This window comes from Artemia sp. Qi Xiang Cuo, chromosome 17 (genome assembly GCF_049724085.1).
Source record: "Artemia sp. Qi Xiang Cuo chromosome 17, ASM4972408v1, whole genome shotgun sequence".
Taxonomy (NCBI): Eukaryota; Metazoa; Arthropoda; class Branchiopoda; order Anostraca; family Artemiidae; genus Artemia; species Artemia sp. Qi Xiang Cuo.
Window position 1 is genome coordinate 5,118,112 of NC_142810.1, and position 15,003 is coordinate 5,133,114.

At 36.0% G+C, this 15,003-nt stretch overlaps 1 protein-coding gene across 1 annotated transcript in view; it reads right to left on the minus strand.

Annotated features, from left to right (window-relative positions):
* Positions 1-15,003, minus strand: part of Uxs (UDP-xylose synthase) — an 80,990-nt gene that overhangs the window by 14,067 nt on the left and 51,920 nt on the right. The window contains exon 5 of the mRNA XM_089103357.1: positions 734-947. Coding sequence (XP_088959483.1) covers positions 734-947 — 214 coding nt within the window. The remainder of the gene's footprint in view (positions 1-733; positions 948-15,003) is intronic.

Genomic DNA, 15,003 nt, shown 5'->3' on the forward strand with positions numbered 1-15,003 from the left:
GGGCAACTATGCTGAGAGTTTGGAGAAAGAGGTTGAAGCGTCCTCCCCCGGTTAATAACCTAATCCTTCCGTACCTAATTTCGGTTAAGTGTCAATTCTACTATTAGGCTGTTTGGGGCAGGTTGATTGATAATTGTTCAATATTTTAATCTATAAGCGGAAGGCTCCTTTGCTTAACTGATTACATTGAGGAAAGGTGTGGCATACCAGAAATGGAGGTGAGCAATAAGCAACCCACACAAAGCAAGCGAGCCCACAACATAGCTCGTAGTCCGAATTAATAGGATATTCAATGGTTCTGAGCGTTATATGCTTTAATCAAAGACTGACACATAGATAGGAGGAGGGGATCTGGCGACATTTTTATTCTTTTATTTTACGTTACACCAAGGGCGCATGCAGTATTTTTATTCGGGGGTTGGGGATAAAGATAAAAAAAGGACAAAGATCCTCCTGAGCCATTGCTGGCGCATAGGACGTCGATTCAACGTATCAGTTGCTGGGTGTTTTTACAGGAATAAGTAGCAAACTTGTTGCCCAACCTTGCAGCGGCGTGGATCGAACCCTGGTGCTCCATATTAGCAAACGATCATCAATCCACTGTGCCACAACATCGGGGTTATATGTACAGCTTTGTTACATTTTTACGAGTCGAACAAAATTTAGGGATAGCGGGTCAAACCCCAAAGCCCTTCATTTGGATACGGCCTTGCGTTACACACTGTTTATCTACCTTGTTTGCTGTCCGTCTCCATATATTGTGATGGGCTCACCCTGTAGAGCTTGAATGATGAAATTCGAGACAACTCGTCCATCATTGAGATGCATACGGGGTCCATAAGTGTTGAAGATCCTTGCCACTCGGACATCAACATTCTCTTGCTTTGCATAGGCATAACTTAGCGTTTCAGCAACTCGTTTACCTTCATCGTAACAAGCTCGAGGACCTATACAAAATATATAAAATTAATTGGGTAGTAAGAATAATGGGTCAGTCTAAAGCAATAACAATAGGAGTTTTTGTCCTGTGGTGGCACAGTGGAATTTATCTCAATTTGGTAATATGCAGTAACTCGCCACAGGGCCCAAAATGGGATTCTGGTGATGATATCATCACCGGAGCGTCAAAACGTGAGGGCTCATTAAACATTTCCATAAATCCCAAACGAGAAGAAGACATAACAATGGACCCGATCTGAACCAATTCAACTATTTCATTTAATCAGCTATTTACAGCAAGAATTATTTACCCCCGACGGAGAACAGGCCTCGTCAAGTTGGGTATACAAAAAAAAAAAAAAAAAAAAACATTAAAAGCTACGCACCTGAGAAAATTTGCCTTATTTTCGAAAAAAGGGGGAAACAACCCCTAAAAGTCATAGAACTTAAATGAAAATCACACCATCAGATTAAGTGTATCAGATAACCTTATTATACAGGTTTCAAGCTCCTATCAGCAAAAATGTGGAATTTTGTATGTTTTGCCAGAAGAATTAAACGGATACCTGTTTATTTGTTTGTTTTTTCTTGTTTTCCCCAGGGGTGATCGTATCGATCCAGTAGTCCTAGAATATCGTGAGAGGACTCATTCGAACGGAAATTAAAAGTTCTAGTGCCCCTTTTAAGTGACCAAAAAAATTGGAGGGCCACTTGGCCCCCTCCCACGCTCATTTTTCTCCCAAAGTCACCGAATCAAAATTTTGAGATAGCCATTTTGTTCGGCATAGTCTAAAATCTTATAAATACGTCTTTGAGGATAACTTAATGCCCCACTGTTCCAAGGGAAGGGCTGCAAGTTATGAACTTTGCCCATTGTTTACATATAGTATTGGTTAATTGAAGTATACAGACGTTTCACGAGGGATTTCTTTTCTAGTGGAGGGGGGGAGGGGTCATAGGAGGGGGCTACGGAAGAGGATATTTCCATGGAGGATGTTTCCTTGGCGGAAGGGACATTTTTACGAGAGGGGGCAGCAGAATTCCCATAATTATTTAAAAGACAATCAGAAATTAAATAAAAAAAACAAGTTTTTTCAACTGAAAGTAAGGAGCAACATTAAAACTTAAAACGAACAGAAATTATTAAATATATGAGGGGTTCACCCCCTAGTCAATACCTCGCTCTTAACACTAAAGTTTGTTTTAGTACTTTCAAAAGAGCTATCATATTACTAAAAAATAATCTGGATCATATTGATTGAGTATCTCTGTTTGGAAATGAAACAGAAATAAATGCTAAATTTTCGCTCTTTTATGGTAAGCTTTTCGAAATGGTTAAGGAAGTGGGAGCAGTGAAGAATTCGAAAGGTCAAAAACATTACGGGAGGAAGTCATGTATGACGTATGATCTTCTTCGAAAATAAATGTAAGAGATAGACTGTTTAAGTCACAAGCTTTAAGACCGACGGGTGAGAATAAAGAGCGATACCGTGCTTTTCGTAATTGTTTGAATAATCTCCTCCGTGAGGCTAAACAAAAATATTTTGGTATGAAGTTCAAGGATGTTAAAGGTAACCCGTTGAAAACTTGGCAAATAATCCGTAATGTTATAGGTCAGCGGTCAAATATTTTACCAACTGAAGCGAATGCTAATGAAGTTATAATTGCAGATGGTAATGGGATATGTAATAAGTTTTTGAATCATTTTTGTTCGGCAGGTCTACAAATAGTCGAGATGGTTTCTTCGTCTCCAAATGGCCAACCCTTTGGATCTATTCTACCATCCCCTGCAAATGTATCAGTACATCTAAGGAGGATTGCATTAGATGAGTTAAGGGATATTATCTATAGTATAAAAAATAGTTCGTCCGGTAGTGACCTAGTGAGCCTAAAAATTCTAAAATGCATTTTCCCTTGTATATCTGGTGTTTTGACATCACTGATTAATGATTGCTTCCGTCAAGGAAGGTTTCCAGATTGTTTAAAAAATGCAAGTGACACCGGTTTATAAAGGTGGTGATAGAAATGATTTGGGTAATTATCGCCCAATATCAGTCTTGCCAGTTATTTCTCGTCTTATCGAAAAATGTTTTAGTAATCGGTTGACCTATTTTTTAGAGAAGTTTAAATTGTTGAATAATAATCAGTTCGGTTTCAGAAAAGATATGAAGACAGAGGATGCATTGATATTTTTGACTAGTATAATTAAAATAGCTTTAGATTAAGGATTTAAGGTTGGTGCAGTGTTTCTAGACTTACAGAAGGCTTTTGATACAGTTGACCATGGCCTACTCCTGGAAAGATGCGAGGTCTATGGGATCCGAGGTAAAGCTCTTGACTTTATACGGGGTTTCCTTAGTAACCGGTACCAGTTTGTAAAGATGACTTGTATACAATCAGGCGCCCACCCAGTGACTAGTGGTGTCCCGAAGGGGTCAGTTCTTGGTCCTATTCTTTTTTTATTGTATATTAATGATATGCCTAATTGTATCCCAAGTTGTTGTTTTAATGTTAGTGATATGGCCAAAAATCTCGGGAATGAGACGGTGTCATTATTTGCTGATAACACAGTTGCTGTTAGTACCGCGAAGACAGAAGAATTACTTCAGACATCGATGAAAGATGCTATTGAAAGGTTATATTCCTGGTTGAGGGTGAATAGATTAAAGATTAATCTGGGTAAGACTAATTTTGTTATTTTTTCCCGTTCACCAGATTTTTATCCATTGTTTCAGGATATTGCAACACATTATGGAGCTTTAAAGCGGGTGTGTTCTTATAAGTACCTGGGGGTTTATATTGATGATGTTTTATCATTCAAGCGCCATGTACATTATGTTTGTAAAACCGTGTCTCGTAACCTGGGTATAATGAGAAAACTAAAGTATTTTTTTCCTCCTTTTGTTATGCGCCTTCTTTATTATTCCCTTATCCATCCATATATATTGTAGTAGCGTTTGGCTTGGAATATTTCCTTCTATTGCTCGGCCAATACGAGTTCTACAAAACAAAGCTGTTCGGCTGTTAGATGGCCTACAACCCCGGGATTCTGTACGAAACGCGTATGAGCGCGTAAAGATACTGCCAGTTTCCGGACTACGGGAGTTGTATACACTTCTATTCATTTTTAGGATTCAGAAGGGTATAAACCTCCCATGTTTTGATAGCTTGGCTAACCTGAGATCTTCTGTCCATGATTATGATACTAGGTCATCTGCAGAGATTAATATTCCACTGGTAGTTTCGGCCTGATCGATGTTTTCTTTGCTTCATAGGGGGATCAGAAGTTGGAACCATCTTGATCAAAATATAAAAAATATAGGTGATATTTCTTCGTTTAAGATAGTAATTAAAGGAATGCTTTTTAGTAAGCATGAATTTTAGTGTTTTTTTTTTTTTTTTTTTTTTTTTTTTTTTGGTAAATTTTTATGGCTCCTGGGGGTGATGATTATGAATATGATTGCAAATTTAATGAAAATGTTAAGGTTTAAGGTTTGGGGACTGTGATATAGATAGGTTTTTTTGTTTTGTTTTTATTGTTTTGTTATGTTAGTGTATTTTTGCCACCCCTTTGGACAAGTTTTTACTTCTTGGGGTGGCCGCTAAACTGATGTTAAATTGTTTGTTTAGAATAAATCTCTCTCTCTCTCTCTAATTAACCAGCCTTTGTGATTCAGGGGTTTGTGATTCGAACTTTAGCATATAGAGTGAGGTATTGACTAAGGGGGCAAACTCCCTAATATACGAAATAAAAACATAAGTTCGTTACGTAAGTTAATTCGTAAGTTACGTCAGAACAAAATTTCGGGAAAGCCATTTAGCCAAAAAAGTAAAATTAATATGCAAATTTGGTTTTAATTATTCATTTACGGTGAGTCAAAATCAAAGCTACGTTAATTCAAAAATGTTCAGGAAATTAAACAAAAAAAACAAGTTTTTTTAACTGAAAGTAAGAGCGACATCAAAACTTAAAACGAACAGAAATTATTCCGTGTATGAAAGGGGCTGTCCCTTCCTCAACGCCTCGCTCTTTACGCTAAAGTTTGACTCTGTCTAACAACTTTAGTTTTTAAAACAATAAAAAACTTTAGCGTAAAGAGCGAGGCATTGAGGAGGGGACCGCCCCTTTCATATACGGAATAATTTCTGTTCGTTTTAAGTTTCAAAGTTGCTCCTTACTTTCAGTTAAAAAAAACTTAGCTTTTTTATTTAATAACTAGAATTAGTTATTAAAGAAAAACTTATTAAAGAAAAAGAAAGTAGATTAAAGAAAAACTAAAGCATAAAAACAGAGAAATAATATACTGCTGGGTAAGTAGGGTACGGGAGGCTAAACTTGGCACTGGTAGATAGCAATAAACAAACCCAATATCTTAATTAAATATATTTTGATACTTTATCATCACAGGTCAGTAAATAATCTTTAATATTTGTTTGTTTTTTAACTTCAACTGGAATTGCCAGGATGACTCAACTGGAATTCTATCATTCAAGCTATATAACGTTATATTGGTATATTATTTTTTAACATTATGTTGGTACGTAACGTTATATTGGGTACGTTTTTTTCTCAAAAATACTATGTCAGGGATAGAGCACCCGACTCCTCATTTTGTGCGTATCTATGCCTCAGATCTATAATCGAGTTTGGGTTGTGCGACATGAACGCAAAAAAAACATCCACGATCAGAGTTAATATTACAAGCGAATATATAGTAAATAAGATAAAACAGAAATTTCTTTCCATCAATAGGAGAAAGTCTGGATGTAAGTTTGGAAGATATAGTTACCAAACTTACTGAAGAGTACTAACTCAGTCTTTTATGTTACTAACTCATTTTTTTAGTTACTAACTCAGTCTTTTATGTACAAAACAAATAGGTTTAAAACAAAATATTTTTAAGGAAAGAGTATTTAAAACAATATTTTAGGGAAAGAGTACTTAAAACAAAAAGTGAAAAAATTGTATTGAGTTCCAGCTCGTTGAAACTAAAATATAGTCTTTCACCAAATATAGAACAAATGAACCAAAAATTAGCGCCCCGGACATTTTCTAGGCCAGAAAAGAGGCATACTTATTCCAAATAAGTAAGAATAAAATATTTAGAATAAAATATTCTTTATAGAATATAAAGAATAAAATATTTAGGATTTGTTTTATCGGAAAATGGAAGTTTAAAGAGTCATGTTGATGAAATAATCAACAGAGGCAAAGTGGCCATGTCTGCCATTTTTAGAAATCCGACGATAATGGGTATTAAAAACCTAAAAATGCATAAATGAATACTTAATACAAAAATTTTACCAGTAATAGAATATGGAGCAGAGATATGGGCCGGAGAAGCGGCACAGAAGTTGGAGTCTCTCCAGCTCCAGTATTATAAAAGTGTTTGGGTTACACCAGACAACTCATTCACAGATTCTGAAAGTTGATATGGGCCTGTTTTCGTTAAAACTACGTAGGTCTATTTTGATGCTTATATTTTGGTTGGATCTCTTTAGGTGTAATGAAGATAGGCTAGTAAAAGCAGCTTATTATCAGATGTTGAGTTATGGTTCGAAAACGTCGTGGCCATCCCCAAATAGGTCATTACTAGAAAGAGCGGGAATGCCTTACTTATGGAATGATGGTCTTGGTTCCCATTATCTACCAAAAAATTTAGTAAGCCAGGTACGATTTATCTTAGAGGGTCAAGAAATTCAGTATTGGCAATGGCTGGTTTTAAATTCCGCTACACCGAATCATTATAATCAGGTTAAACCTAGTTTTGGAGAGGAAATTTATTTTAAATTTAATTTACCGGCTATGATTGTATGTCGATGGATTCAACTTAGGGCGAATTGCCTTCCAATCCAGAGCAGGCAAATGGTGTTCGACAGGGGGATAGTACATCCTGATGGTCGGTATGTGTGTCCTCTTTGAAGAGATGAGGACGAAGATTTGGACCATTTTCTCCGAAAGGGCCCGGTGCTCTCTGATTTAAGGGAAAATTACTTACATGGGATTGTTTTGCAGCTTCCTGGTATTTTACAAAGTAGTAATCCAACCACAATATTTCGTATTGGTGCGTACATAGAGAAGGGATTAGAAAGAAGGAAAAGTTATTACAATTAATTATTATTAATTATATGGATTTACATTTATTTTCGCGAGAAATAACCATAAGGTATTTTTTCCTATGTATCATGTTAATTTGTGTTTCGTAATTTGTTCTGTTGTGATTTCTTTATTTTTCATAAATTTTTGCGTGTATATGGCTCTTGGGCTTTGGAAATACACGATCTATCTATCTATCTATTAACAGGTTTTTTGCCCCATTTTCCCCTCCAGGAGGAGAGCGGCAAATAGCTGGTCATCCCCTCCCTCTCGGGAAAATGCCAGCAAACTCAGATCCTATTCTTTTTTTCTGTTTTAAGTCCATATCCATCCCCACCAGTAGAGAGGGAGGTGCTACTCCCATTGCTCACCCCTGCTGCCACCTACAACTTTTTTTTACATAATTTATGTCTAACAGGGACAGAGTCAATGACCTCTTTCTCCAGGGATGTTTTTGGCCAAGTGCCCGCTAGGGGAGAATGTTATGATCTAGGAAACAGTATTTGTTGTTGTATGCTCGATGCAAATGTTATGATCCAGGAATAGGAAACCAGTCATTAATCAAATTGTTTCCGGGCAAAGTTTAATAATGTCTGACAGGTGATATCAAGATTGATTGATGTGTCACGAAAGGGGAATTAATTTGTTTTTTCTAAGGGAAATTATTGATTCAAGAAATGGGGAATTAATTTGTTGTTTCTAAGGGGAATTATTGATTCACGAAAGGGTGAATATTTTGATCTTAGCGATGAAGTGTTTTAGCGCGGGAATCAGGTTTCTTAGTAATTTGAAATGTGTCAGCGCAGAGATGCCAAAAACAAAAGGAACATGCTGAAATTTCGTTTAGGGATTATTTGGGCGAAACCGTTTTAGACATTTTATGGAATTATTTCGGCGAAACAGTTAGAGACATTTTAAAAGATGATTTTAGAAGAGGTTTTAGAAAAAGATTTGAGGGTGAATGGAATTATTTCGGCGAAACAGTTAGAGAAATTTTAAAAGATGATTTAAAAGATGATTTTAGAAGAGGATTTGAGGGTGAAACTCTGTGGTCGTTATAATACACAAGTTCCATTTGAACAGTGTCGTGAGGTCCCCTACCACAACCCCAAAGGGTTCCGATCCCCCCATCCCAACCCCAAAGGAAGCCCCGGTCCTCAAAGGTTCTCCGGGCCCCCACCGGGTCCCCGGTGCCCCAAAGGCTCCTGAGCCCCCATTATAATACTTTTTTAAGGCTTTATTATATCTTTTCAGAAAAAATTACTATTTTAGGGAATTATTTCGGCGATACAGATAGAGACGTTTTAAAATATGATTTTTGAAGAGATTTTAGAAGAGGATTTGAGGGTCAAACTCTGTGGTCGTTATAATACACAATATCCATTTGAACAGTGTCGTGAGGTCCTCTACCCCAACCCCCAAGGGTTCCGATCCCCCAACCCCAACCCCCCAGGACGCCCCCCGTCCTCAAGGGCCCCCCAGACCCTCAAAGGCCCTCCCCAGGCCCCGTCTTTTGTTGATGTGTGTCGTCTGAAACTTATGATTTGGGGTGTATGGGTTGCTATTTTTGACTTTTCTGAGTTGGATTTCTTAGTCTTTCATAGGTACGTGTGGTCTGAAACCTATGATTTGGAATGGGTGGTTTTCTATTTTGACTTTTCTCAGCTAAGGTTTCTTAGCATTTCATAGGTGTGTGTTGTCTGAAACTTATGATTTGAGGTGTGTAATTTGCTATTTCCGACTTTTCATAACCAGATTTCTTAGTCATTGGTTGATGTGTGGTGTGCGAAACCTACGATTCGGGATGGTCGGTTTTCTATTTTTGACTTGTCTTAGCTAAGATTCTTGGCATTTCATAGGTGTGTTCTGTTAGAAAAAGAGGATGTGGAATTTGTTGCGAGCTTTTTCGAGTTTTCAGAGCTAGGATTCTTAGTCCCTAATAGGTACGTGTTGTCTGAAACCTATAGTTTAGGATGAATAATGTGATATTTCAGGCTCTTATGAGCTAGGCATCTCAGTATTTCGTATGTGAATGTTGTCTGAAACTCACAATTTGGGATATGTAAATTACTATTTAGGACTTTTCTGAGCCAGATATCTTAGTCTTTCGTTGATGTGTGTTGTCTGAAACCTATGATTTGGGATTGGTGGATTACTTTTTTTGACTTTTCTAAGCTGGATTTCTTAACCATTCATAGGCGAGTGTTGTCTTAAACCTATGATTTGGTATGCTTAGAGTGCTAGTTCTGGCTTTTCTGAGATAGATTTCTTAGACTTTCGTAGGAGTATGTTGTCAGCAAATTATGATTTGTGATGTTCAGTTTGCTATTTGTACTTTTCAGGGCTAGGATTCTTAGCCGTTCATAGGTGTGTGTTGTCAGAAACTTATGATTTGGGATGGTTAATTTGCTATTTCCGGCTTTTATTAGCTAAGGTTTCCTAGTATTTCGTAGGTGAATGTTGTCCGAAACTTATGATTTGGGATATGTAAATTACTATTTCGGCTTTTCTAAGCTAGATTTCTTAGTCTTTCGTTGGTGTGTGTTGTCTGAAACCTATGATTTGGGATGGGTGGATTGCAATTTTTGACTTTTCTGAGCTGGATTTCTTAGCCTTTCATAGGTGTGTGTTGTCTGAAACCTATGATTTGGAATGGTTAATTTGCTATTTTTGACTTTTCAGAGCTAGGATTCTTAGTCCCTCATAGGTGTTTGTTGTCTGAAACCTATAGTTTCAGACAATAGTGGGATGAGTAGTTTGCTATTTCAGGCTTTTATGAGCTAGGCTTCTTAGTATTTCGTAGGTGAATGTTGTCTGAAACTTACGATTTGGGATATGTAAATTACTATTTTGGGCTTTTCTGAGCTAGATTTCTTAGTCTTTAGTTGGTGTGTCTTGTCTGAAACCTATGATTTGGGATGGGTGGATTGCTATTTTTGACTTTTTTAAGCTGGATTTCTTAGCCATTCATAGGCGAGTGTAGTCTGAAACCTATGATTTGGTATGCTTAGTTTGCTATTTCTTGCTTTTCTGAGATATGTTTTTTAGCCTTTCATAGGAGTATCTTGTCAACAAATTATGATTTGGGATGTTCAGTTTGCTATTAGGACTTTTCAGGGCTAAGATTCTTAGCCGTTCATAGGTGTGTGTTGTCAGAAACTTATGATTTGGGATGGTTAATTTGCTATTTCCGGCTTTTATTAGCTAAGGTTTCCTAGTATTTCGTAAGTGATTTCTCTCTGAAACTTATGATGTGAGATCTGCAATTTACTATTTAGGCAGTCCGACGAGAGATGTTTGAGCCATTTACTGGTGTGTTTTCTGAAACCCTGATTTGTGTCTGTATGAATAGCTATTTTTGACTAACATCAGCTGGCTCTCTTATCCGTTCATAGGTGTGTGTTGTCAGAAAATTCTTATGTGGGATGGTTAATTTGCTATTTTTGACTTTTCAGAGCAAGGATTCTTAGTCACTCATAGGTGTTTGTTGTCTGAAACCTATAGTTTCAGACAATAGTGGGATGAGTAGTTTGCTATTTCAGGCTTTTCTGAGCTAAGGTTTCTTAGTATTTCGTAGGTGTGTGCTGCCTGAAACTTATGATTTGAGGGGTGTAATTTATTATTTCCGACTTTTCATAACCAAATTTCTTAGTCATTGCTAGGTGTGTGGTGTCTGAAACCTATGATTTGGGATGTGTGGGTTGCTATTTTTGACTTTTCTGAGCTCGAATTCGTTGCCTTTCATAGGAGTTCTCGGTCAGAAAAATATGATGTCGGATGTGTAATGTGTTTTTTGAACTATTCGGGTCTAGGAATCATAGTTCCTTCTGTGTGTTTACTGTCGGAAGCCTATAGTTTGGAATTAGTAGTAGGCTATTTCAGCCTTTCTTGAAATCGAATTTTCAATATATAGTGTACGAATGTAGACTAAAACTTACGATCTGGGATATGTTAATTACTATTTTGGGCTTTTCTGATCCACATATTTTAGTCTTTCGTTGATTTGTGTTGTCTGAATCCTATGATTTTGGATGGGTGGATTGCTATTTTTGACTTTTCTGTGCTGGATTTCTTAGACTTTCTTAGGCGAGTGCTGTCTGAAACCTATGATTTGGGATGGTTAGTTTGCTATTTCTGGCTTTTCTGAGATAGATTTCTTATCCTTTCATAGGTGTGTCTTGTCAGAAAATTATGATTTGGGATGTTCAGTTTGCTATTAGGACTTTTCAGGGCTAGGATTCTTAGTCCATCATAGGTATTTGGTTTCCGAAGCCTATAGTTTGGAATGATAAGTGTTCGCTTTGTGGCTTTTCTTATATAGGTTTTGTAAATCTTCTCCAGTGTGTGTTGACTGTATCTCATATTTTGTGATTCTTCTTTTGCTCTGTCCGACTTTTTTTTGACATATAAACTATCCGTATAAAATTTTGGTTTGAATGAATACCTGTCTTTTATCGTGTATAACTTCTATTTTGGTAACGCTAGAGGTGGTGTTCTTTGTCTTTCTTAGGTGGGTGTTCTCAAAACAAACTAGTTTTTGATAGATGGTGTTCTATTTTTTCACTTTATTTTCTATAGTTCATCGCAAGTAGGAGGTGTGTATTTTATAAAACTAATGAGTTTTGTGGTTTAGTTTGATTTTTTGACTTTCAGTAGCTAGGTTTTTTAGTTTATCATAGGTGTTTGTTGTCTGAAACTTCTAGTTTGGGATGAATAGTTTGCTATTTCAGGCTTTTCTGAGCTAAGGTTTCCCAGTATTTCGTAGGTGAATGTTGTCTGAAACTTATGATTTGGGATATGTAAATTACTATTTCGGCTTTTCTCAGCTAGATGTCTTAGTCTTTCGTTGGTGTGTGTTGTCTGAAACCTATGATTTGGGATGGGTGGATTGCTATTTTTGACTTTTCTGAGCTGGATTTCTTAGCCTTTCATAGGTGTGTGTTGTCTGAAACCTATGATTTGGGATGGTTAATTTGCTATTTTTGACTTTTCTGAGCTAGGTTTCTTAGCCATTCATAGATGTGTGTTGTCAGAAAATTATGATTTGGGATGTGTAGTTTGCTATTTGGACTTTTCAGAGCTAGGATTCTTAGTCCATCATTGGTATTTGTTGTCTGAAACCTATAGTTTGGGATAAGTAGTTTGCTATTTCAGGCTTTTCTGAGCTAAGGTTTCTTAGTATTTCGTAGGTGTGTATTGTCTGAAACTTATAATTTGAGGTGTGTAATTTGCTATTTCTGACTTTTCATAGCCAGATTTCTAAGCCTTTCATAGGTGTGTGTTGTCTGAAACCTATTATTTGGGATGTGTGGGTTGCTATTTTTTGACTTTTCTGAGCTGGATTTCTTAGCCTTTCATAGGGTTGTGTTGACTGAAACCTATGATTTGTGATGAGTGGTTTCCTATTTTTGACTTTTCTGAGCTAGATTTCTTAGCCTTTCAAAGGTGTGAGCTGTCAGAAAATTATGATTTGGGAGGTGTAGTTTGCTTTTTGGACTTTTCAGAGCTAGGATTCTTAGTCCCTCATAGGTGTTTGTTGTCTGAAACCCACAGTTTGGGATGAGTAGTTGGCTATTTCAGGCTTTTCTGAGCTAAGGTTTCTTAGTATTTCGTAGGTGTGTGTTGTCTGAAACTTATGATTTGAGGTGTGTAATTTGCTATTTCCGACATGATCAATTCTATTTCTCCAAAATAATATAAAAAGATTCCACTTCAGTTCAGATTTTTCTCAAAGAGATGAAAAAATTTAAAATACTGTTCCAAATTTTTCAAAGAAGATAGAAAAGTTCAAGGTCTATTCTGAATTCAATCAAAGAAAAAAAGTCAATTCTAATTACTCCAGAGAAAATATAAACCTTCCACTTCAGTTCTAAGCTCACCAAGACAAAAAAAGTTAAAAGTTTAGTTCGAAATTTTCCATAGAATATAGAAAAAGTTATAGTATGATTTGTGATTATTTTCCATAAAGATGAGAAGTTTCACTTTAATTCTAAATTTTCGGAAATTCGGTACTGAATTTTCTTACAGAGATGAAATAATTTTAAATACTGTTCCAAATTATTCAAAGAAGAGTGAAAAGTTCAAGTTTTCTTTTGAATTTTACCAAAGAACACAATTAAATACTAATTTCTCTAGAGAAAATAAGAATCTTCCACTTCAGTTTCAATTTCACCAAGACATAAAAAATTTAAAGTTCAGTTCTAAATTTTTCCGTAGAAGATAGGAAAAGTTATGCTATGATTGTGATTATTTTCCTTGAAGATAAAAAATTTCACTTTAATTCTAAATTTTCTTAAATTCAATTCCGACCTTTCTCAAAGAGATGACAAAATTTAAAGTTCTGTTCCAAATATTTTCTCGGAAGAAGAAAAGTTCAACTTCGATTCTGAATTTTCTCAATGAAAATTAAATAAGTTATTTATCAAATCTATTTTCCCAAAAATAACATAAAAATTTCCACTTCAGTTCAGATTTTTTTCTCAAAGAGATGAAGAAATTTAAAATACTGTTCCAAATTGTTTATAGAAAATAGGAAAAGTTATGCTCTGATTGTGAATATTCAAGTTCTATTCTCAATTTTACCAAAGAACACAATTCAATTCTAATTTCCCCAATAAAAAATTTAAAGTTCAGTTCTAAATTTTTCCGTAGAAGATAGGAAAAGTTATATTATGATTGTGATTATTTTCCATGAAGATAAAAAGTTTCACTTTAATTATAAATTTTCTTAAATTCAATTCCGACCTTTCTCAAAGAGATGAAAAAATCTAAAGTTCTGATCCAAATATTTTCTCGGAAGAAGAAATGTTCAATTTCGATTCTGAATTGAATTTTCATAGGTTTCAGACAACACACACCTATGAAAGGCTAAGAAATCCAGCTGAGAAAAGTTAAAAATAGCAATCCACTCATCCCAAATCATAGGTTTCAGACAAGACACACCAACTAAAGACTAAGAAATCTAGCTTACAAAAGCCGAAATAGTAATTTACATATCCCAAATCATGAGTTTCAGACAATATTCACCTACGAAATACTAGGAAACCTTAGCTAATAAAAGCCGGAAATAGCAAATTAACCATCCCAAATCATAAGTTTCTGACAACACACACCTATGAACGGCTAAGAATCTTAGCTCTGAAAAGTCCTAATAGCAAACTACACATCCCAAATCATAAGTTTCAGACAACACACACCTATGAAAGGCTAAGAAATCTAGCTCAGAAAAGTCAAAACTAGCAAACCACTCATCCTAAACTATAGGTTTCAGTCAACACACACCTATGAGAGACTAACAATCCTAGCTCTGAAAAGTCCAACTAGCAAACTACACGTCCAAAATCATAATTTTCTGACGACACACACCTACGAAAGGCTAAGAAACCTAGCTAATAAAAGCCGGAAATAGCAAATTAACCATCCCAAATCATAAGTTTCTGACAACACACACCTATGAACGGCTAAGAATCCTAGCTCTGAAAAGTCCTAATAGCAAACTACACATCCCAAATCATAATTTTCTGACAACACACACCTATGAAAGGCTAAGAAATCTAGCTCAGAAAAGCCGGAAATAGCAAATTAACCATCCCAAATCATGTTTCAGACAACACACATCAACGAAAGACTAAGATATCTAGCTCAGAAAAGCCCGAAATAGTAATTTACATATCCCAAATCGTAAGTTTCAGACAACATTCACCTACGAAATACTAAGAAGCCTAGCTCATAAAAGCCTGAAATAGCCGACTATTCATCGCAAACTATAGGTTTCAGACAACAAACACCTTTGTGGGAATAAGAATCTTAGCTCTGAAAACTCCCAAAAGCAAACTACAAATTCCAAATCATAATTTTCTGACAACACACACCTGTGAATGGCCAAGAATCCTAGGTAAGAAAAGTCGAAAATAGCAGGCCAAACATCCCAAATCATAGGTTTCAGACACCACATACCTAACAATGAT